The 22,862-nt window shown below is 37.2% G+C and overlaps 2 protein-coding genes across 3 annotated transcripts in view; one reads left to right on the top strand and one right to left on the bottom strand.

The window, feature by feature from the left end:
- The window catches only part of LOC138122256 (angiopoietin-4), a 79,899-nt gene that overhangs the window by 32,691 nt on the left and 24,346 nt on the right, over positions 1–22,862 (bottom strand). The window contains exon 1 of one of the 2 annotated variants that reach the window (XM_069036424.1): positions 20,220–20,565. The exons of the other annotated variant lie outside the window; for it this stretch is intronic. Coding sequence (XP_068892525.1) covers positions 20,220–20,422 — 203 coding nt within the window. The 5' untranslated portion in view covers positions 20,423–20,565. Of the gene's footprint in view, positions 1–20,219; positions 20,566–22,862 lie in introns of those variants that run through there. 2 annotated transcript variants of the gene reach the window in all.
- On the top strand, positions 20,858–22,200 carry LOC138122258 (coiled-coil domain-containing protein 42 like-2-like). The gene is made up of 5 exons (XM_069036428.1): positions 20,858–21,029; positions 21,077–21,278; positions 21,325–21,498; positions 21,550–21,702; positions 21,757–22,200. The coding sequence occupies exons 1-5, from the start codon at positions 20,914–20,916 to the stop codon at positions 22,132–22,134; spliced, it is 1,023 nt and encodes a 340-aa protein (XP_068892529.1). The 5' UTR covers positions 20,858–20,913; the 3' UTR covers positions 22,135–22,200.

Here is a 22,862-nt window from a genome sequence, read left to right as displayed (position 1 = left end):
GCGAACGAGAGAAATTGGCCCGACCACGAGACGACGATCGGTGCTGAATCGGGCGGACATGGCGGCCGATACTCCTAATTGAGAAAACAAATTTATTCAAACGGGCGCCGATTAATCACTTAAAAACAACCAAGAGAAACCACCAACCTCACACCAGCACAAGAACGGGGTAATTATCGGGTAAATTGACTGTTATAATAGCGAAGCCGTTGATTTATGTCGGCCGACGACGCAACTGATGGGTGTTAAATTTATGTCTGCAATTAAAGCCAACATGAAAGTGTTTCCATCTCGATAAAAATAATTCAGGTTTACCTTAAATGTCGAAATTTACAAGAGCGGAGTACGTGAAGTAATGCGGTGGCGCAACTCCTCATCCTCTGCAAGACCAATCGAACCAGCGGACTCCCAAATCGGACCATCGATCATCTGTCATTATCGATAATGGCCGGTTTCTAACGTACACCATATATGACCATGGGAACACCTGTGTCGAATTACCCATCGCGGACCCAGATAAAAGAAACAAATTATCTCGAATGAGATCGATAATAATGAGCAAAACTCGACCGATGGGAACAATCCAAGAGCGACCGTTGCGCAAGCTGCGATTAGAGGAAAAGCTCGCCATCCGCGTCTTGTAAGGCGAGGAGAGCCAGTTTTCCACGACACGGCGTACTTCTGAAGGCCGTATTGTATGCAAATGAGGCGGAGTGACCGCTGACAGGACCAAGATAACGGAGGAACGAACACGTTCTCAGCTACTTACTGAGTCACTTCTTCGGTTCACACGAGTGCCTTGGCGAATTTGTTGTCGAAGAGTTTTGGAAAAACGTGCGAGTACAGTCGATACTTTCGATTCCGGTTTTGCGCAATTTTCATAATTGTGGAGCCGTTTCTATTTTCAGCGTTTTAATCGAGTGGTGATTGGTGAAATCACGACAGGACAATGCGTACGGTTGCGACAAGAACACCACAAACATTTTCACAAGATGCGTTGCAGAATTTATGAAACGGCGGAAAACGTTATTTGAGGCACGGATTTTACACTTAATTGGGGAGATATCGCGAGTGACTTCGATGCCAGAGCAGACGCCTAAATCCTGTCTTTCTCGCGACAAATATTTTAAAATTTCGGTGGGTTTAGTACTTACGTAAAGGTTTCAGGTCTTGTCCTTCGTCCTGAAGGATGAGCGTACCGAAACGTTTACTCCCTGTCTTTTACAGGGTCCATTCTCGGGCCAATTTTATTTCAAATATATTTTATAAATTTTGATTTTTTTTTCAAAAGTGTTATGATTACCCATAAGAAACTACTTCATACCAATTGTAATAACCCAAATTGGTGTTTGAGTCAAATATTTTCCGGTTAAATGCTTAGTTAACACAGATTTGAAGCAGTTCTGTGGTGATTTCAACACTAGATCAAGCACCGAACTCGTACATTATTAGTGGCGCCATTTTAAAAAAATGTCGAGATTCTAGCACAAGAACAAACGTCCTGACGAGTCCTTTAAAAGCAGATTAATTTTTAACCCCGACATTTTCTCTCGATTCTCCTCACCCTCGACCTAACTCTACTTTTGCAGATTTTGCAAATTTTTCCACCCCGTTACGAATCCGGCGAATTTCTCCTCGCCTCCGAGGTGGGCGTCCCCGTGGGCCCCGCACCAAAATGGTATCACAGTCGCCTCGGCCGCATTGTTCTCGAACAAAGAATTACCATTTAATTTGACACTTTCGTCTCGACTGTTTGCAGACGACTATATTTACGGTTGACACTTTCAACAATGCAAATATTTCACCGGTCTATAATCTCGTCTCAATTAATTCTGGTTTCGATCGGTAACGAGCTTTTACCGCGGCGACAGGATGGGACCGAGGTTTACAGGTACATGGTTTTTTCACGCAATTAGAAAGGTAATTTATAATCGACGGAATTTGAAATTTGATTGTCGCGGCTTTCCAATGCGATATACGCGGTGGTCGAGACGCGATCATGGGTGGACAATGGGTTCAATGGAGGACGAAATGTGTATAATGAGAAGAAAATCGAGCCGGCAGCTGCAGATAATGGGACTAATTATGGTTCAGATTGAGACGATTTAACAATGGGCGATGCGTGATTGGGAAAAGTTTTTGATGATTGTGATTCCGAAGACACGCACAATAAAGTGTTTCGCAGCGAAGAGTGCGTAAATAGTTACCAAATCGGTGAAATAATTTTATTTGTTCTTCTGTCAAAAGTTCTGAGTGTTGCGTATCGAATTACACCATTTGGTCGCGAGGATCGATTTCTTTGGCAACGTCGTCGTAATATTTACGTTAGAATCACTCCGGCAAACTGTTTGCTCTGCGTGTTTGCCCCGCATTTCGATTTCTCAAGAAAAACAGTAGGATCCGGCTCGAAGGACCATCGGAGAAAGAGTAGAAAGTTGTACGATTACTTACGCGTTTAATTGAATAGACATTCGCAAGCATTACCCAAATTGCCGCAACCAAATTATACACATTGCTGTGACCTCATCCATCACCTCGCGCTAATAGATCAGGCGATCATGTAATCGATAAAATATCGATCTATTGTGCGCAAATCGATCGATAAATCAGCCGATTGTGGGATTTTAGGGACAGAGGAGACCCTCCGGCTCTCTCCTTGAGAGTAAAAGTCAGCGATTAGGAGGTGACATCGATAGAGGGTCCCGATTGATCGCGGTGTGTCTGTTTTTTTATTTATTGCATGCAGGACTGGGGTCAGAATAAACCAGTTGGGCAACACCGTGCAGTGATTAATTATGTAAAGTTAGATTTTTATGCGGGACTGTCAAATACTATTAGATTACTTTTACTCGATTACATTTGCGATTTTACGGTTTTGTGACGTGACTAATTTCGACCGTAATTAAAAAATTGTGAAGTCCGGACGAGTTTCGCAAGCGGATAGGGCTGCCGAGGCAGGACCGGCTCCAGGTGGCAGGAAGTGTCTATCTCAATTTAAAAAAAAATTTACTTGGGTAAAATCAAAATTAAACTGATTTTTCCAATAAAAAAGTAAATAATAATAATATCTAACGATAAATAAAAAATAAATGAAAACATAAAAAAGAGTGCTTAAAAAGAAATTATATATTAAATTGAAAGAAATATCCGTAATGGTAAATAAATCCGGCCTCGATGCCGTGCCCATTTGTTTATAATAAGGAAGTGCGATCTTGCAACTGAAATTGTGTAAATTATATAATCAGATTGTTTTGTGTTTGTGTGGGTGACACCTTCTATTTTTTTTTTTTTAAGAAAATTTGGTAATTTCGTGGGTGAGACCTGGAGCCGGTCCTGACTCATATTTCGTTTCATCTTGATCTTCTTGTAGTTATTGTTGTGTAAATAGGAAGAAAAAGAAGAGCAAACAATAAAAACGTCCATCCACTTCTTGGAGATGCTGAGAACAATGTTAATCGATTTTAAAGCAATTTGTTACGATCCACGATTACACGCTCAAATCGAATGATTCGCTTTCTTGGTACATAATGGGTACATGTCCGACAAGGTTTGCAATTTCTCTCGTCATGTACTGTTCTTAGATGGTAAAGAGTTTGTGAGTACAGTCGTGTTCTAAAATTCAAACAGACTGTCAAAATATATTATAAATGTATAAGCAGAGTTGATGTCAATTCTGGTGAAGTAATTTACGAGAACGTATTGCTACGAGTGAATTAGTTGTTTTAGAGTACACCGGGTAGATATATGTACAAAAGTACTTCCATTTTTATTTGATAATTTTTTTTATAAGACTGAAAAAAATTAAAAACTTACGCTTAATAAAAAAAAAGAATGTATTGTCATAGCTCGCTTATGTTACGTTTCTGTAATCGAAGGTCAAATTTGAAAAAAATAAGCCTGCGGCTAGTCCACTTCTTCGGATAGAAAAGTGGTTCCTTTCAAGAAATCTATTTTTACAAAGTTCAAAAGTATCTAGACGACAGAAATTAATCACTTTTTTAATCAATAATGTAGGTAATGAATTTTTCAAAATTGTTTACAGGGTGATTCATTTAGAACAATAAAAGTGTCACTTGAGATTTCCAAAGGTCTATTGTTGCACTTTCTTTGACATCAACAAACACGTTATTTCTAAAACAAAACACAAACCAACAACATTTTTGGTACACTCTGTATAAACTGGACTTTCAATTTTGATCCTTTTGATCTATTTTAACACTTGTCTAGTCAACTTTGAGTCCCTGTTCCAGTTTCTTTTAATTTTTTTCCTAATTAGGCCAAACAAAAGAAGGCCGTACGTCTCGTTAGAGCTAATTTTAGATAATTGTACCTTAAATTTCATTACGCCTGACGTAAGACTCCGAAGGCGTCACTTCTTTGTCTTGGCCAATCTTCGAGTGCCACTTGTCACGAGGCCTAGCGACCTTAGTGGAATTATTTTTAAAACGAAACGTTATACAAGTGGGCAATGGAAAGTTGTTAGCTGTCCTCAGTGGTTTTATCAGCGAGTCTAGTTGACCGTGATTGGTGCTTTTTTCGCTCTTCATACAAATGCGGTCCTGAAGCGGGCCGACCTTGCGTCCTGCTGAAATCCGAACCTGCACCGGTACCATATCCATTTCGATTTTATGCAACGGACTGGTTTAAAAATAAAATCCATTCGCGTGGCGTTTCGTCGTTTACGTAAGCGTCTTCCTGTCTCGATTCGGTAATAATGGGAACGGTGCAGGATTGGTACTCTCCGCACTTAGTACTTAAGTGGATGGGACGCCGGGAGGGACTGATCCGGCCTTGGCTAATAAATAATATCGTAATAACACAACAATAGAGGAATTGGTGGGCGGAGGAGAATAAATCTCGTAGAAAAGCACAATCTAGAAGAGTGACCTTGACAGTTGAGAACTTGAACGTGAAGTATCGGTAATTGTTCTGTGGGCGCTACTGACTCCTTGGTACAAATTATGGCAAATTCGTGATGTTTACAAATCGTATCTGGGGATAATTGTTGTTGTTGACGGTGTTGCTGTTTGGAATTCTTCGGATTCGTTCGGGACGTGATGGCTCCACCTTGTTCCTTGAAGTTCAAGCGCTAGATAGCGATTATGCGATACAATTGGGTTTGTAGGTTTGTGTTATGTTGCACTGTTGGTGCAGCTCCAACAAGTTGAAGTGCATTTTTTGACCTTCGAGGACTCGCGAGTAAAATTTTCTCTGGAACTTCTTCTAGCACCGTAAACCGTCAAACTTTCAAAATTTCCACTTTAACATTCATAACGTGTAGACCACACTGTACTACTTTCATTTTATTAATTGTAATTAAGTAATTCAATTTCCTGTACTTACGACTACATTTATTTCAAGACATTAAGCCAGTTCCGATCATAAATGGGCACTGGACAAAATTAATTAATTTGAAACGATTACAATTTTTATTATTTTCCTCTTTAGTTATTATTATTTATCGTTTAATAATAAATTAATTTGTAATTAAATACAATTGGCTGCTTTTTCAGTTTAATCAGGTAAATTAATTAATTAATTGGAAATTAATGGTACGTTAAATTAATTTATTAAATTAAGATTGTTATAATTTTCTTCGTTAATTATTATTACTAATTTTCCAATTAATTAAGGTCTGAATTGGAAAACTATATTTTTTCATTTGTAAAAAAATAATTTAAACTAATTCTAATATAATATGTACAAAATCTTTTATACTAAAACTTCACTAATCTAGAAAGTCAAGTAGATACTAATTACCTTTCTAATTAGTTTTGTTAGATATAATTTAATTTTGAAATTTAAACCGCTTGTTGATGTTCACTTAAATAAAAATTTGGTTCTTTCTATACTAAAGCTTTACTAATTTCACAATTCTAGTATTTGAATTGACTTTTTTATTAATTGTATCGGAAATAATTTAATTATGAAATTGTACAAAGCTTGTCGAGCACACTTAAACAAAACTTTTCCCAAACAAAATCCTTCCTATTGACGATTTCTAACAGTGTTAACACCATAAACACCTCCGCAGTTCTCTTATTATTATTGACACACCGTGTATATTTACGTTCTTAATATTTGCCATGTAACACTTTCGATCTCTCCAAACGACGAGGTCAACGGACAATCCTGTGAGCCTGTCGTTTTTGGAAACGCGCGACGCTTGTTCGACCACCCTGTATATAATTACCGATCGAGCACACGCTCGAATTACACAACAGCCGCAACGCCTCTCTATACGTACGAATTTCACGATGGATTTTTTAAAAAGAAATATCAATCCTTTCACTTTCGTGTCTATAATGTTGGCAATTATTGGTGTCATAATGGCGACTCGGACGTGTTATAATTCCGCAGTTTAACTAATTTGATGGCTATCGTCGGATTAACTAAACCCGGTCCGCCGGTTCGACGATGGCTCGTGCTATCCTCCCGTCATTATCCTTTCACCGGGCAACTGTAAACCGCAATTTGTGCTAATCGACGATTAAGCGCTTCTCTTGTGGTTAGAAACAAGCTTTCAGGATCGATCGAAGGCCAATCGTGAAAAAGTTTTCAGAATCAAGGACCAATCGTGACGTGATTAAGGATGATCAGGATCGTTCGTTAAAGAGAGTGAGTCAGTCGGTATTGTTTTGCAAAATGAGAAATAGACCGAGCGAAACTTATTATTTCGCGTTCGTCACGATTCAGGATGGTTGCAAAAGGATGAAGATGGTGAAGGATGGAATTGGTTTTGCGAAATGGTAACGCCGGCAGCGATTAATTAATTTAAATAATTTTAAAGATCAAGTCGAGAGTGAAATTGAAAAATTAGAAAATTAGAATATCGACAAACCTTCAATTTTAAATCGCTTATAGATTTATAATCAATTTGCCAAAATTGGAAATAATAGCGCCGATTCTTACTTAGTTAATTGTGGCAATTCGGAACTAGATTATGGTGTGATTGGACATGGCAAGTTGTGTCAATTAGTAAATGAAATAATTAATTATCTCCAAATAAAATATCTAGAAATGTGATGGTAAATGTTAAAAACCTTAACATTGCTAAATTCCAATTAAGAACAAAATAATACTAATTACACCATTACTACCAATTCGTAGTTAGTCGATTGGAAATGATTCAACACCACGGTTACGAATTTGGATTATTATCATAGGTCTCAGCTTTATGTAAATTAATAAAATTAATTATTAATTCTGGAATTGATTAGTCAAATCCAAAGCGAATATTTAATGTAAATAAAGAATACAAAATTTAGTTTGAAAATATATCAGGTAAATCAAAGTGGTTGACTTTGTATAAAATCGGAATAAATCTGAATGAATTAGTATTACTAATTCACACTTGTAAACTTAAATAGAATTAAACTTTAAAATATACTTTGTAATACAACGATAGAACACTGTTTTCAGGCCATTATCACCAGTCACTATTTATATTTTATGGACACAACTCTCATTAATTAATAATTCCTGATGTAATTAATCAAATTTTTCAAGGCAAATTTGACTAGTTAATGTCAATTAAAGCAGAAATTTAGATAGAGCAATATTACTAATGCTGTAGTACGAGTTTTTGTAAGACAAAGACTACCACGAAAATTTTAAATTACTACCTTTAAGCAACAGAATTACAACAGATTAGCATAGAATAGTTATAATTATTTCAATTTAAGTCATAAATAACTTTTAAGAAGGGAACTGTGATAGCCAAGACTTGCTTACCTAATTAATGTATGATTCTAATTAAAATAAAATCAATTAGTAGTAATACTAATTAGTATTTTCTAACTTGTTTCAGGAACTTTTAACCACCACATTCAAACCATCACCGCTATTCTTTACTTATAATTAATGAAAATTAGTAAAATTAACTACAAATTTTATTCTTGTGAAAAATAATATATTTTTTATCCTAATTATTATCAATTCAGGTCATTATTACTACTCTCGATTTATAACTTATGCAAATGAATAGCATTAATTAATAATTCCTAATGTAATTAATCAAATTCATCAAGGTGATTTTGATTAGTTAACGTGAATTAATTCAGAAAGAATTGGAAAGCATTTTTTAAGATAAAGACTACCACGAAAATTTTATTAATTTATAATAACCGCAATAAACTGGTATAATTACAATTTGTAGTCTCAGTATTTCATTGTAAAAAAACTGCAATGTTTAGCTTCTAATAAAAATAAAAATATGTGTTGTAGTTATTAGTAAAATTAATTACAGATTTATTTGTTTCAATTTAAGCAGAGGCAAATAAATAAATTCCCACGGCAAAATATACAAAAGACAAGTTTTTTAAGTTTCAGTTCAAAATTGGCTTCACTTCAGAATTAGAAATTAGTGTTAATTATTATCAATTCGCAACGAGTTGAATGGAAAAAATTGGTACAGTTTTTGGAATACGGTTAAGCAACGCAACTCTGCTTTCAGGCCATTATCACTACTCTGATATAATTTATGTAAATTATCGTTATTAATTATTAATTCCGGATTTAATTAGTCAAATTCGAGCGACTTTGCCACGATTTTTTTCACCCGAAAAGGCAACATTTAAACACCGCTTACCAACAAACAATCGAAACCATATTGCGAAGTAGACACAATAAAAAAAATGCCCGGACAAAAACAAAGTCGGATTTATGTAATTTGCAATTCAATAACCGATCATATCTCGGTGCCTATTCTGGCAAACTTAGAATCGAGAGCCGTTTTTATCTGCTTTTATAGAAAGTTGATCTCGGTCGTAGCTGCAAATTCTTCAGATCGAAAGATACATTCATAAATATTTCTCAAAATGACCATTATATGTAGTTTTATGGATAACTAGTCGGTCCCGGCAATTATTTCGCCAGCTCGCCTTTCTAAACGTGTATCGACCAGGAAAAAACCATTAATGTGACTCGTCTAATCGTTCCGTGCACGCGCTTAACCCAATTAATTAGGATTATTGTCTCCTTCCACCCGCAACGCTCACAACATACAATTTTTTCCCCCAGACCGGAGGGAAACTTTTTAAAAGTCACATTTTCAGAGAAAAATTAAAAATTTGTCGCAGCCGCGAAATTGCTCGTTTAACAAATCGCGTGATCAGTGGGCAGCCATTATGCTCCTCGACCGTTAATCCGAATGGCTATTCTTCTGCGGAAAAGTCGCAGGTGTGTCCTTGATCTTCGATTTTTTGCCACCGAACAAATTTACATTTTTAAGCGATAAACGCGAACGTTCTTTCCTAGAGAAATTGCTCTGCGCAAAAAACGCACGCGACCCGGCCTGGATACCGTGCCAGGAACACGAACTATTCCCGCAGCCGTCTATTCTCAAAATCTAGGCAACAAAATACATTTATTGACATATTTCACTTGTCCGAAGAGTACTTGTACAAATTTCTATATTGTTGTTATTACTTACTATTATTTTTATTTCTTATGCATCCTTGTTAGTGCATGATTCCTTTTCAGCTTCAATCTATCTTGAAAGGAGTCCTTTTGTGTTGTTATAATTATTAGCATTACTATTATCAATAGAGAAGGGGATGACGTCGTGGAAGCAGAAAATTTCGTTTTTAATAAAATAAGAATGATTGGTGATGGCGGTCGTGAATTTGCATGTTTGCAAATTAATTTCTTAATAAAACAGTCCCATCGTCAAGGTTTATGGGCGATTGGTTGCCCATCAGTGTGGGAAACGAAAACAAAAACCAATCAATTATTCTAAAGACGCTTGACATTCAGAACCGCTGTGACAGCTCCGTCAGCGATGCCTGAAGGATAACGAATCAATTATCCTGGCTATCGACTTCCTATTTGTTTTGGTAATCGGATGGTCGTAACAGATGGTCGCGAAAAGTAGAGCATCAATGCGGACGTCCTTGGATCTTCCGGCGAACAATTAACATAAAATTATTGTCGAACGGTGGAAGAAGATGGCTCAGGATCAAGGTCGAATCGTCCTTTCGAATCCGGCGAGCTGTCGGTGCATAGGTCGACGGGGTGATTGATGGCTGGTTTGGTGTGGTGTTGCGCAAGAAGAGGAGTTTGGAGGAGGAAATGAAGAAAGAGCAAGACAGGTCATGCTGGTGGATGAAGAGTTGGTTTACTTACTATGAAAATAGCAGAGAAGATATGGTATTGGAATCAGTCTAAAAGAAATCAATCGGGGAGCAATCTGGCGAAGAGAGGGGTTCTTTTCCAGAGCAACTTGACCGATAGTTCATCAAAAGGAAGAGTTTGCAAGGAGGAAGTAAAAAGATCGGAGAATCGGTGGATGAATAAGAAAACATACAAAGACATAGTTGACTATTAAAAATTTACTGTTACTAATTTTGTTAATGTTTCTTTAAAAAAACAAAAACAATATACTTACTCAGTCAACATTTTGTTTTTTAAAAATATCCTAAAAACATGGAAATTAAGCTTGCTTTCTGTGGAAATTAGTAAAGAAACGAGATACTCTGATTGTTCTAGACGAACTCAACGAGGGACAAATCGAGCGTACGGAGAGGTCGTTTTAGGGAACAACTTGACACTGCGACGTGCCCGAGGACTACTCTTCAACACAATGACAGATCAGCAAACTAGGTAAGTGTTACGCTCTTGCAAATTAAAATAATGTTCAATTAAAATAATTTCCAAACGCAATAGATCAAGGCCAGAATGCATGTCGCGATTTCTTAAGAGTGCGATCTCACTCGACTAGTTCTCGTCCATCTAATTCGGCAACGGTGTCACCCCCGAAAACCACCCGAATCTCTAGCAACACTCTCGCTTTCGCCCCGGCTCTCTCGACCGTTGCACGAAGAATCGACAACCTTGATCATCTCCCGATAACAATTGCACACTTCCATTCGATGCAGTTCGATCTGCGATGGCCTTATTTCGCCATCCTCCGGGAAATGCGTCGAGAAATTTCGATTATCGGCGTCGGCCTTGCCGGGAAGGTGAACCACTTCGGACCAAACTGACTTTCGATCGAATTTCGTTTGTTCGTTGGGTAACAACAAACCGAACGCCCGGAATACCGGCGCTGGGCTGAATCTGGGGCGAAACACCAATTATTTGATAAGCTCCAGTTGGAGCCGCCACACTGAAGGAACACGCCTCTATTAACCTTAATTAGTGTTGTTATATAATCGGGTGATACCGGTGAAGTGTGAGAAAGTCCATCGGAGTGCAGCGGCGAGACCTTGGCATCGGTGCACTTTTGCCGAGGTTTTGTCAGTTATTTTAGAAATTTATGGCCGGCAGTAACGATTCGAATCGGAGCGATTGCATAATTGCGCTTAAAACATTCTACATTCGAAATACATTGTAGTAATTATAAATAAGTGTTCTCTATTTATGGTAAACTCTTATGCGAGCAAGATACTGCACGATCTCACACTCTTCGCTACAACACGACGACCTTGAAAAGGTATACTTTTTGGTAACGCAACAATGAGCAAACAGATATGGTGAGATTCAGGAAAGTGGAGGTCACGCTGGAAAAAAATGTTTGGTAGATGGTAAAGGAGTGGAGAGAGTCGCTTGACACGCCAGACATGTGTCCAGAGGAAATTAAAGCCAAAAGTGGTTCTTAGACGCTACTCTAAAATGGTCATAGAATGATATAATACCAGTTAAAGTCACCAAAGTTCGTTTAAGAAAAGGAAAGAATTGGTTTTAAAAACCTCTAGGGTGATGATAACGACTGCGGCAGCTATTGATGTTTTTTTTTCAATATTTTTAAGGCATAGGAAGCTACCTATTTGCACGAAGGTCTTTTATAAAGTAGGTGAAAACTACATTCAGAGAGAGAAATTTTTTGAAATGTCTTAAGAAAAGGACGTACCTGATATCCAAATAATTAACTGATGGTAATGTTAAAATTTCAGTTGTAAATACTAATTTGTAAGATTTAACCAAGTACTTCATTTGAAGTTGATTTTGTTGTTAATCAAATTTCAATGTTATCAAATTAAACAAAATTACTAATTGAAAATTTGTTTCAAAATTAGTAGAATTACTGATTAGAATGGCAACATATAATTATTATTAGTGAAGAATACAATAGTTTACTATGCAATTAAACTTTTAATAACACTGTAATTATTTTGGTAAATTAAAAAAAATTAATTACATATTGTATTTATACCAGAAGCCAAGTTACGATGTTAGTTAACTATAAAGTAATTAGGCAGCAACTTGAAACTGAAGAATAATTTGTTTTTGTTCGCTTTTCAAAACTATTTTTCCAAATTTCAACTGAGAAATAAAAACAATGGTATAAAGCCAATTGAGAAAATGAAAAATTAGTAATAATTAGCACTGAGTAAAGCACATATCGCTAGTACTGATACTTGAAGTAAGATTAAGCAACGTTTTGTTTAACCTGTGACTTTACTATTCACTTGTAATTTATGCAAATTAGTACATTAATTATTGATTCAGGATTTAATTTAATAAAATTTTAGGCAATTTATCAAACAGTTCCTGAATGACTTAGTTATAACATAATGTGATTTCAGTGCGACATCCAAACTGAAAATTTTCCTTGTCATATTGTTGCCAAAAATTAGTTTCGTGTTTTACTAATTCACAATTCGTTGGGGCAAGTATTAAGAGTGAAAATAATTCAGTAATTGATGACAGTTTAATTACGTTCCTTCAGTACTGACGCTAATTTTGCAATTTATTAGTCAACGCATTTCGTGTCTTTAAATAATTAATTAAGCAAATTCCTGTCACTTGATTTTTTTCGATAAACATTCATAACCGTACCGCTAGTGACTAATTTCGTCTTGCAACGAATCCAACACCAGATGATTTAATTAAGTTGTTGTTGGTTAATCGAAGCAACAGTGTTTCAAATTGTTAAATCACGCATTTGCGGACTGGCGCAGCGCAACAAGTGGGCCAACTGTTAGACCGTCAAATTATTCAATTCCTTACGTCATCATTTTCATTCGTTACGCTCATTCTCCTCCATTCAAGTTTTGAATATTCAATTTTCTAACCAAATCTCAATTGGAACGAAAGTGAAACCGCCAACGAGACCCGATCCACATAATTACCAAAGTACAAAGTGTGGCCGGTGCTATCACGGACTTGGTACGCCTCTGATAGCACCAGATAGCGTTGCATAACTTTCGGGACAACCTATAAGTGATGCTGCCCCCGGGCCCAGTCTACATCACAACATCCATAAACATGATACGATTGTGTCCGATCGACGTGTGCACTATTAGAAAGAAAGTAAAAGCATCAGATTGTGTCTTGACATTAAACAAACAAAAAAAAAAAATTGCAGTGTTGCGTAATCCGTCACGGGTCGGATTTCGGATAAGTCGCGAATTTATTATTTGCGGTGGGTGGCGAGTACGTGGAGGTAATTAGAGTTCTTGAGCAGGAGTGTAGAAAGTGGAGTTGAGCGAGTGAAGTGTTTTGGCTGAACGTGAGACGTCTTGGTCGGGATCAGCGCGGAAGAAAAAGAAGAGCGATCTGATGAGGTCGCGGTAAAAAATGAAGCGCTGCGGATTGGACAGGAAGGAAAGGAGAGTTGCGTAATGGATCGGTTTGCCGGATTTGGGGCTTGAAAAAGAGGCAAAGGTACACGGTTGTCAGTCAGAATTGGGTGAAGGAGCAAGTGAAGCGAAGAGGTGGGCAAAAACAAACTCAAAACAAAAGAAGATAGTTGGGTGGTTCTGGTTTTGTGAAAAGCGTGAAAATAATGTGGCGACAAATCGAAGGCTTGAGTGTCAGGCAGGTAAATTCAGTGAAGGAGGAGTTTGTGTCAGTTTGAAATTAAAAAATTACATGGGGAAAAGATGAAAAAAAGTGAGTAAAAAGGAAAGATAGAAGATAAAGGAAATCTACTAAGTACCAAAGAAAAAAATTATAAGAGTTTGAAAGGTTGGGACAACGAAAAGAAGTGAAGAGAGTTGCTTTAAACCACAGAGAAAAATCGAAAGAAACTAAAATCAAGAAAGGAAACGGGTACAAACATTTTTTAAGAACCACTGAGGCAAGGACTGCAATGACTTCAACAGCCAAAGATTCTTCCTGAAATTGTGGCTACTAAACGTGGAGTACTTAGAAAGAAGAGTTAATTATTTCGGAAAATTTTTGAGAGCTTGCTAATGCTTTTGTTGTTATGAAAATAAGCACGAGTCGCAGAGGAGTACTTTATTTCCGAACAAGAACAGAGCATGAATGAAAAATGAGGAAATATTTACGGAGATTGATCCACATGCGCGTGGAAGATCCTACAAGAAAATCGCAAGTCAAGAGATTACTTGAGAAAATGTTTTTTTTTTTAATGTCAAACCTACAATCTTCGAATTTTCGTGAAAAAATGTTTTAGCCGATGACAAAAAAATCAAATTTTTGAAATGATCAAAGAATATCTAGAAATTCTTGATGTTGTTTCCATGACAAACGTATCTACCAAATGCAAGGTTTCTATTTTATGTTTGTTGAAAGTGTAGTACTATTTAAAAAAAACTGAAAAAGGATTTAAAACATATATGATATCTTTATAAGAAATCGATAGATTATTTTAAACTAATTGACTAACTATTTTTGAAACTAATTTTGATAAAATGAAAATAATTTTAGTTTCATTTAGTTGGACAAAAAACTAAAATAACTAACTAAAATGGAATAGAAAAGCAAAGCAGAATTCAAGTAAATAAAAAAAGAATAAAAATCCGGCGGTAGTCCATAGAGAACAAAATAACATTTAAATTTCCACACTTTTTTAAATTCCTTCGAAGGTCAAAGCTTTGAAAATCATATTCTTGTAACATAGTTTTTAGACACTCACAGAAAAAAAAAACATGGCAATAGGCAATGATAAAAATCAAAATAAACTTAAACTGACACGTTGAATTATTTTAGTTTCATTTGATTTTAACAGTACCTAATTTAAAAGCACGTACAGAATCAAAGTTGTCCCAATAAATAAAAATCTGAAGAACGTCTCTTAGTGTGTATTAATTCATTTGTTATTATTATTATCCAAAGTGTTGGCCGATTGATCTATTTTTGCTTTGTAAAGCTTTCAAGAATGATTTAATATCAAATAAAGTTCAAGGACATTCTCAAAATAGAGAAAAAGCAAACAGACTAAATATTTTCAATTGGAAACAAATATGTCCATGACAGGGGGCATAGAAATAAAATTACCAAATGTTTGAAAGAGCAGAATGAAGAATATTCTTTTACTCGCATTATGCATTTCAATAAACTTCTCGAACGGTCATAATAACTTCAATTAGAAATATTTTCTAAAAATTTTGGGACTAATCCACCATGTACAGTCGCGAGTAATAAATTTTGGTTGTCAGTGTCATTCTTTGATGCAATGTAAATATCATAACCGATCATCATGTTGTATGACATTAATTGTCTTTTTTTGACACTTTGTTGACATGGGCATAATCAGACAGGGAATTTTTATTAATTTGTGACAATCTAACCAAATTTTGAAATGATATTGACAACCAAAATGTATTGCTCGTGACTGTACATCGCTTCGATAGTTGCTTGCACAGTTCCACATTCTCAAGACACTCCAACACCATCAAAGAAACCAGACCTGTATTTCTGTAGTATTGCAAAGAACATTTCTACACAGAAACATTTTTTAATCTTGTGATCCGGTTTCAGCTCCAACTTCAAGGCAGTTATTAAGTCTTGTATAACCTGTATGTTTCACCATTGTTTTCATTTTTTTTCTCTTTGCCACTATCGCTTCTCTTAATGTTTTCGCAGATTATGCAACGCTTCAAACAAACTATTTTATCCTTGCATTTTTTGCACGATAGAGAGACACTCTTAACGATTTTCGATTGAAAAATGCCACACACCTTTTGTTGAATAATCACTAACAACTGGGCGCAAATTAGACGCTTCCAAAACCCAACGAAAAAATCATTAATGGTAATGTGAACAAACGTAAAAATTGAACGTCGGCGGAATTTACCTTTGCCCCAGAATTGGCCGTCGGTGGAGTTTACCACTGACTGATTTTATCCCAAGTTCTTGCAGTTTTGTTTTACTTAGTGTTTTTGAAAAGTGTCTCACACAAACAGACCAGTTCGGTCCTGTCGCAAGGAGACTGATTTTTCTGGAGAAAAAAATCTCTAAATAACAATTTCAGAAAAGTTTAAAATCTGAACCGATTTCTATTCAAGAAGAGGACCTTTGCAGGCGAAATCTGCGTCGATCCGGTCCTCCCCGTTAATTGTTACCTAACACGTGTCGAAAATGTAACGTTAACCTTTTATTATCTTACACGAATCTAGAAGACGTTTACAAATTTATGCTAAACCGGAGATTTGTCCGAGTTAGTGAAAGCACGAGCGGTCATCGCCGCCTCGTCTGCGACAGTCTATCGTCATCGCCGATAAATCTTCGATCGCCGCCAGTGACCTTGAACCCCGCCGATAACTCCTCGATAAATCATCGCCGCTTTGGGACTTTCGTCGCCGTAAAACTCTTCGCGAGACGGTGATTTTCGTGGCGGAAGATTCTTCGACTTGGGTGTTGTGTCTTTAACCTCGACTAGGAAATCGCGGCTACTTTCGACATTTTTTCGGCAATTGCCGATGAGAAACCCATGTCGGGCGACGGAATGCCGACGTTACACCAGCTACTAATGCACATTTGTCGGCGGAATTATGTAAAGTCGGTCCTGGACAGGCGTCAGTCCCTCGTAATTGATTGGCGATCGAGGTGTCCCAATCGGGAGCGTTGCCATTTCAGTCGACCGACCTCGACTTCTGCTTTTTCTCTCTTAACACACTTAACTCGCAAATATCAGCTAAAGACGAGCGACCTCAAGGCCGCGGCGAGGCTCCGGAACCGACGCCCGAAAGCTCCGGACTTCGGGCCGTTGAACGGCTCAAATGTCAGCCAACAGATGTCCTCCAATTTTGCAAGATTTTTCGTCCTTCCGAAAAGATGTTGCTCTGGTTGCGTCACCGCGTGTGCATCGAATTTCGCGACAGATGTACGAGATGTCTGTAGCAATAGTGTTGCCAGGATAATTGCAGCAAAGGAGGGTTTTCCTGGGGGATATCGAGGTCAGCGTGCGAAAAAACTGACATTTTTGAAATAGCGAATTTGGCAACTCCGAAAATGTCACGAGAAAATCTCAAGGTGAAACTTGTAGGCGCGTGAGTTTCCGTTGACATTTTTTTACTTGTTTAGCCCACAAAGTGGGCTCGGATAACGGGTTTCTAGGCACCTGTTGCCGATTTCGAAAACACAAAAGCTGCGAATTTTAGTCTCACGAACTAAGAAGAAAACTTCGGTTTTTGTTTTGGCCTGGACGAGAAAAAATGCGTTTGGATCGTTAATGGGTTTAGAGACACCTGTTATTTTCGTCCTGCGAACAAAAATCTAGAAATACTTGTTCCAACATGATTCCAAGAATTCCATGTTGGGAAACATTCCAAATGAATTTTTAAAAAGTTTCTGAAACTAAAAAATTTCCGGAAAAAATTATTGCCAATAAAAGTGCATATTGTCCAAAGTTTTCAAAATTATTTTAAAAATCTGTTCTCTCATTATGTTATCGACATTTGTTTTCTACACTTTGCGTGTTGCAACTGTGACCTGAAAAAATTAAATATGAATCTTCAACACTAATAAAACAAAATTTTGGATGTAAAATTTTCAAAAATTATTTCTTTTATCGAAGGTAAAATAACAAGACCTAATTTTTTTATCGGATAAATTTTTCAATTTTACGAAAACTTTTTGCTTTGACAATTTTACGAGCTGAATTTGGGCAGTTTTATTCTGGTTAGGTCCGAGAGCTTTAGCTCGAGGGTTTAACCTTTGAATAAAAATGCCCAAATATTAACGAGTACAATTGTCTAAAGTAAAAAAATTTGAAAAAAATCTGCTTCTGTTTTTATTTCAGTCCACAATGAAAAAGTGAAAAAGGTTTATTACTTCGGTAACACGCTATGTAGAAAATACAAAATATTTATTGTATAGGTATTTCATCATCATCATCATCATCATCATTACTTCTATTTAAAATTCGATTAAAAATTCTCAAATTGTTCGTAGGTACCGAAAAATAATCTTTAAGAGCAAATACACTGACCGGCACAAAAAATGACTCGTTATGATTTCTTTAATAAATGACCTTGAAATTATATTTGTGCTTATTTTTCTTTATTATAGTTAAAATTGGGATATTTTCAATGATCGGGAGTGCTATGGTCACCATGGCAACCGAATTATTTTGTTTAAATAAATTATTAGAAAATTTGTGCTAAGTACTTCCATGATGTGTTTTTGTCGGTTGATTTACGTGTTAAAGATTTAATTTGACAATACGAAATACTAATTCAAAATGCTGTTCAAATTTTGTCAATTTTTCATAACAAATTTTTTTCTAAAAAATTCATTTTTTTCATTAAAATTTTATTTGCTGCGTTTAATGTTTTGTTTGTCGGATATTTTTTGGCAAAGAATAACTTAAATAATACTTATCAATACAACATGATATCAAAAAATAAATTCTAAGAAAATGAACTACTTAATTATATTAATAAAATTCAAAGTGAGTCGTTTTTTGTGCCGGTTAGTGTAATTATCTAATAAAAATTTCTCAAACAGAAAAGAAATTGAAACCAACAACAAAACAAAAGAAAATAGAGAAACAAAAAATTAATGAGAAAATTGAAATTTTTGTTTATTAAATTGAAATTTTAATTCTAGAGACTTGAAGTTATGAAATACTAATCACCAATCAACGAATTAAAATTTTATTAACTGAAAAAAGATAAGCAAATAAAACAGAAAACAACTCTGGCAATCTAAACTGGTGATGTAATGCTTCCATAGAATATTTTGCACTTATGTATGTTTAAAAAAATCTATTAAATGACGAAAGGAAAGATAAATAGGATAAAAAATAAAAAAAAACCTTAGGCCCTTGGTGCAAAGAAGCCATCAAATTCATTAATGTCATCGGAAACCGACTTATTGCGGAACCAGACGATTCAAGAAATTCCTTTTCGACAGTATTTCCCTTGTAGAAAATAAAAAACATCATAAGATAATAAAGAGAGCTATTCAGAAATAATTGTTTTTCCTTAAATTTTTGATATTATTATAGACCAGGAAAACATTGATTTTGGGTCCAAGTTTTCATGAAAAAATATTGTTTTCAAAATTTTTCAAATTTATTCAAACCTTATCTTTTGGAAAATTACAAAAATAAATCAATTTTTGAAAGATATTTCATGATTTTGACTGCTAATACAAAATGCCTTGACTTTTGATTTTTTTTACTTTACATTATGTGCAATTTATGATTGCTTTTACTTTTGTTTGTTAATTTGTTAATCTTTTATCCAAATTTAAAAAATAAATAGTTATCAATACCCATTTACAAATGGTTTCCTTGAGATGACTGTTTTCGTAAGTTCAGTTCTAAGTAGGTGTCGACAAAAAAAAAATCAGTGGTAAAAAAATGAAAATAAACTTCGGAAAATTATATTTCGACAAAATGTTTAGTTTCAGTCAATTCAATGTACGTTTTAATAAGACCCTAAAAGATACCAAACCAATTTTGATTAATGTTCAAAAAGCAAGGTGTAAAAACTGGTTTAACAAGAAAAGGTATAAAAGAAAATTGGAACTAGTTAAAGTCTTATTTCAACAGATAGAATCCAGTTTTTGAATGTCAAACTTTAAAATTTGAGAAAATATGATTGTTTATTTATGATATTTGAAATAGCCGTCCAAAACTATATTGATCAAGGACATCAAATTTTCACATTTATCCCCATAAAATAAATAACACTTTTAACGGAAAAATATTAAAGAGAGTGTCGCAATTTTCGACATAGTGACCTTGATGGCATCTTGTCAGCGCTTCATTACCATTTAATTCTATTGTCTGATGTGTTGGCGATATTAATTCAAATTTTCTTGTGTAAAACACCGCAAACGACTTATTAATTTTCTTAATAGGAACAGTCAAAGTTGATGGCATTTCCGATAGGACGAAAAAAACTTTGTTTACATAAATGGCAGTTAACGACATAATAACTTAGCGTAAACGAGAGGAGAGAGACACGGACGTGGACGAAAACACAATAAATTTGCCAAAATATGTTCGGATGCATTTGACATTTCCCCAGCGCCATAAACCACTCCGCCTTGTCTCATGAGGTCGTTCTGCCTCTTACCTGACTCTACTGCTGGCCCCGCGACCCGGAGGCGGCCCTATCGTCGCCTGGGACGTCCGGTTGCCTCTCAGCTGAGCGGCGGTTTTGTTCTGGGCGGCGGCGGCCGCCGCCAACTGTCCCGCACTGGTCCTCGGCAGGCGCGAAGTCACCCCGGCGCAAGCCGCAACACCCACCAAGAGCAGGCACCACCCGACACCCCTCATGGCACAACACTTCGCACAACACAAAAGGACGAAAGAGCTCGATTGTCGAGATGTCCGCACGCGGACGCAATAATCCTGGATCGGTGTCTCTCCGGAGTCTACGGGAGTTGGTGTGCTACTGACCGCGAGCGGCCAGACGCGGTCCGGGGCCGAAACTTTCACTCGGAGTTGGCAGGAGTTTTCAGCAGGTGCCGCGACATCAGCTGGGGGGTCAACGAGCCTTCTCGCTCGCTCCTTCTCGATCGCGCTCTCGCTCTACTACGTTCATTCAAGATTCAAGAAGAGTAAGAGCATCCTAGGTCATAGTTGCGTCACGCCAACGGAACCAGCGGAGACGGCGTGGCGCCGCGGTGGGCGGCGGAAGCCCGGACCCCACCAAGAAAAAACTCCAAATCCAGATCAAAAACCTAGTCTGGTTGCCAAGCACCGACGGACGACACATAATAGAATAATTTTTTTTGTTCACAGATATTTTTTGTTCTACTTATAGGATGGCGTACCGAACGGGCAACAAAGGCATATTGAAGTTGACCTACCCCCGAAAACCCCCTTATAACAACTCCGGCGACTACCTCCACTCCAAAGCTACCCTGAGCCGCTTGCAATTGTAGGTGTGACAAACGTCAAAAAATTTTCCGGCAACTTCCCTTTCAGTCGAGAGTACGAGTGGGACAAGCCCCGACACGATCCGGAGCTTCACCTGACCGCCGGACGTCGAATCTTCGAAGCTACCAAAGAAGCTTTGAGCAGCAAGAGAGAATGGGCGAAGCACGAACACCTGAAGCTCGAAGCCCAATGGGAAGACCTGTACGAGAAAGAAGAGAAGTTGAAGGATACTTTCGTAAAGCTGAGTCAAGTGAGTGGAGCTCGATCTCGAGTGCGCTAGTTGAAGGTGACTTAAGTTCATCAGGTCGAACCAAGACAAGAGACGGAGGGCGGAGCAGATCCGCCAAGAAGACTACATCTTGCGAATGCAGCGCACCAAAGAAATAGAACGCTTGCAACAGAAGATCGCTTTAGTGGTGGAGTCTAAAAAAGAAATGGACGCCAACATCTGCTCTTTGAAGATGTACGAAGTAAACACTCCATACCCGTGTTAAACCACTCGTCTTTTGTTTGCCTTGTAGCAATACCTCAACCAAGTGGTGAGCGCGTCCGAAGACTTCAAAAACGCCGACGACTTGATCATGCGGTACGAGGCCCTCGTCAACACCAGAAACATCCTAGGCAGACGCCAAGACGAGAACTTGAGGGAGTTGGAGATGGCTCGCGCCAAAACTGTAAACTCCCGCTCCTCGTGAAACTGGAGTTCACTTTGCTTAGCTCGTTTTTAGGCGAGGATGGCCGAGGAGAACTCTTTCAGGATTCTGGGTTTGAACAATATGGTCGCCGATCTCAACTCCCGGTACAACACGGCGTTCCGCGAGGCGCTCCACTGGGAGAACATCGTCTTGGCCATCAAAAGCAACTCCTTCGAGAAGTACCAGGAGATAAACCAAGTGAGGCGGAGCTGTTGGAACATGTACTTGTTGATGTGCAAGAGGAAGAGCGAAGTGCCGAAGATCTCGGAAGACGACTTCGAGCAGCAGCTGCTCTACATCAAGAAGACGCTGCAGGAGTTGGCGACGGTGAAGGAGTTGGCGGCTCAGGGGAAGTTTCACCTTACGGAGAAGGCGCGTCCTAAATGGAAGAAGCCGGCGCAACCGTCGTGACTATTTTATTATTTTAATTATTCTATTTATGTTATTATTTTAATAAATGGATAGTATTAATATTTTTATGGTGGTCGAGGTGCAACAACCGACAACCATTTAACACTTCACTATTTTCCGTAATTTTAATTAAACTGCATCTGCAACTAAGCGGTTACAAGGTCGGCAAATTTACACTTTCAAATGCACCAAATCAGTTCCTTCTTCCTAATTTTTTCAGTCACCTTCGTACTTCAGATTCTTTTCCGTTACGTTACGATCAGATAGCTCGACGAGCCTCTTCTTCGCCCGATTTGAGTCCAATTGCACGCGTCTGGACGCATATTATCTCATTTCTTTATCTCAAAACCGCTGTAATCGCAATTATTACACAATTATTAATAATAACACGAATTTCGAGTGATTCCCATGGTACACCCACTAAGGTCGGAGAACAATGCTCGGCATAGTTTCGAACAATGCAAATTCTATTTCTGATGCTAATAAACAGTCGCTAAATGGGTTTTCAGGTTTCCGCCTTGATCCTTGGAGATCCTACCGATAAAAATTGTAATAATTTAAATGATAATGGACATGAGAAAATCACAATCTAATGAGTTGTCAACACGTTTTTTTTAATTCAATTTAATTTAATTTGCTGGGAACTTTTCTAATTGCCATTGTGTCTTAAACGCGTACACGAGCAAGGCGAGATTAAATCGGTGACAGAATTTCATCAATTCGTTAAT

This window comes from Tenebrio molitor, chromosome 1 (assembly GCF_963966145.1).
Source record: "Tenebrio molitor chromosome 1, icTenMoli1.1, whole genome shotgun sequence".
NCBI classification, from domain to species: domain Eukaryota; kingdom Metazoa; phylum Arthropoda; class Insecta; order Coleoptera; family Tenebrionidae; genus Tenebrio; species Tenebrio molitor.
The sequence above is the reverse complement of the archived record's forward strand: the minus strand, read 5'-3'. Positions and strand labels throughout refer to the sequence as shown.

Coding starts and splice junctions, on each gene's coding strand:
- LOC138122258 (XM_069036428.1), top strand. CDS start 20,914: ATGGCGTACCGAACGGGCAACAAAGGCATATTGAAGTTGACCTACCCC. Junction 21,030..21,076: donor ACCCTGAGCCGCTTGCAATT/GTAGGTGTGACA, acceptor CTTCCCTTTCAG/TCGAGAGTACGAGTGGGACA. Junction 21,499..21,549: donor GCTCTTTGAAGATGTACGAA/GTAAACACTCCA, acceptor TTTGCCTTGTAG/CAATACCTCAACCAAGTGGT.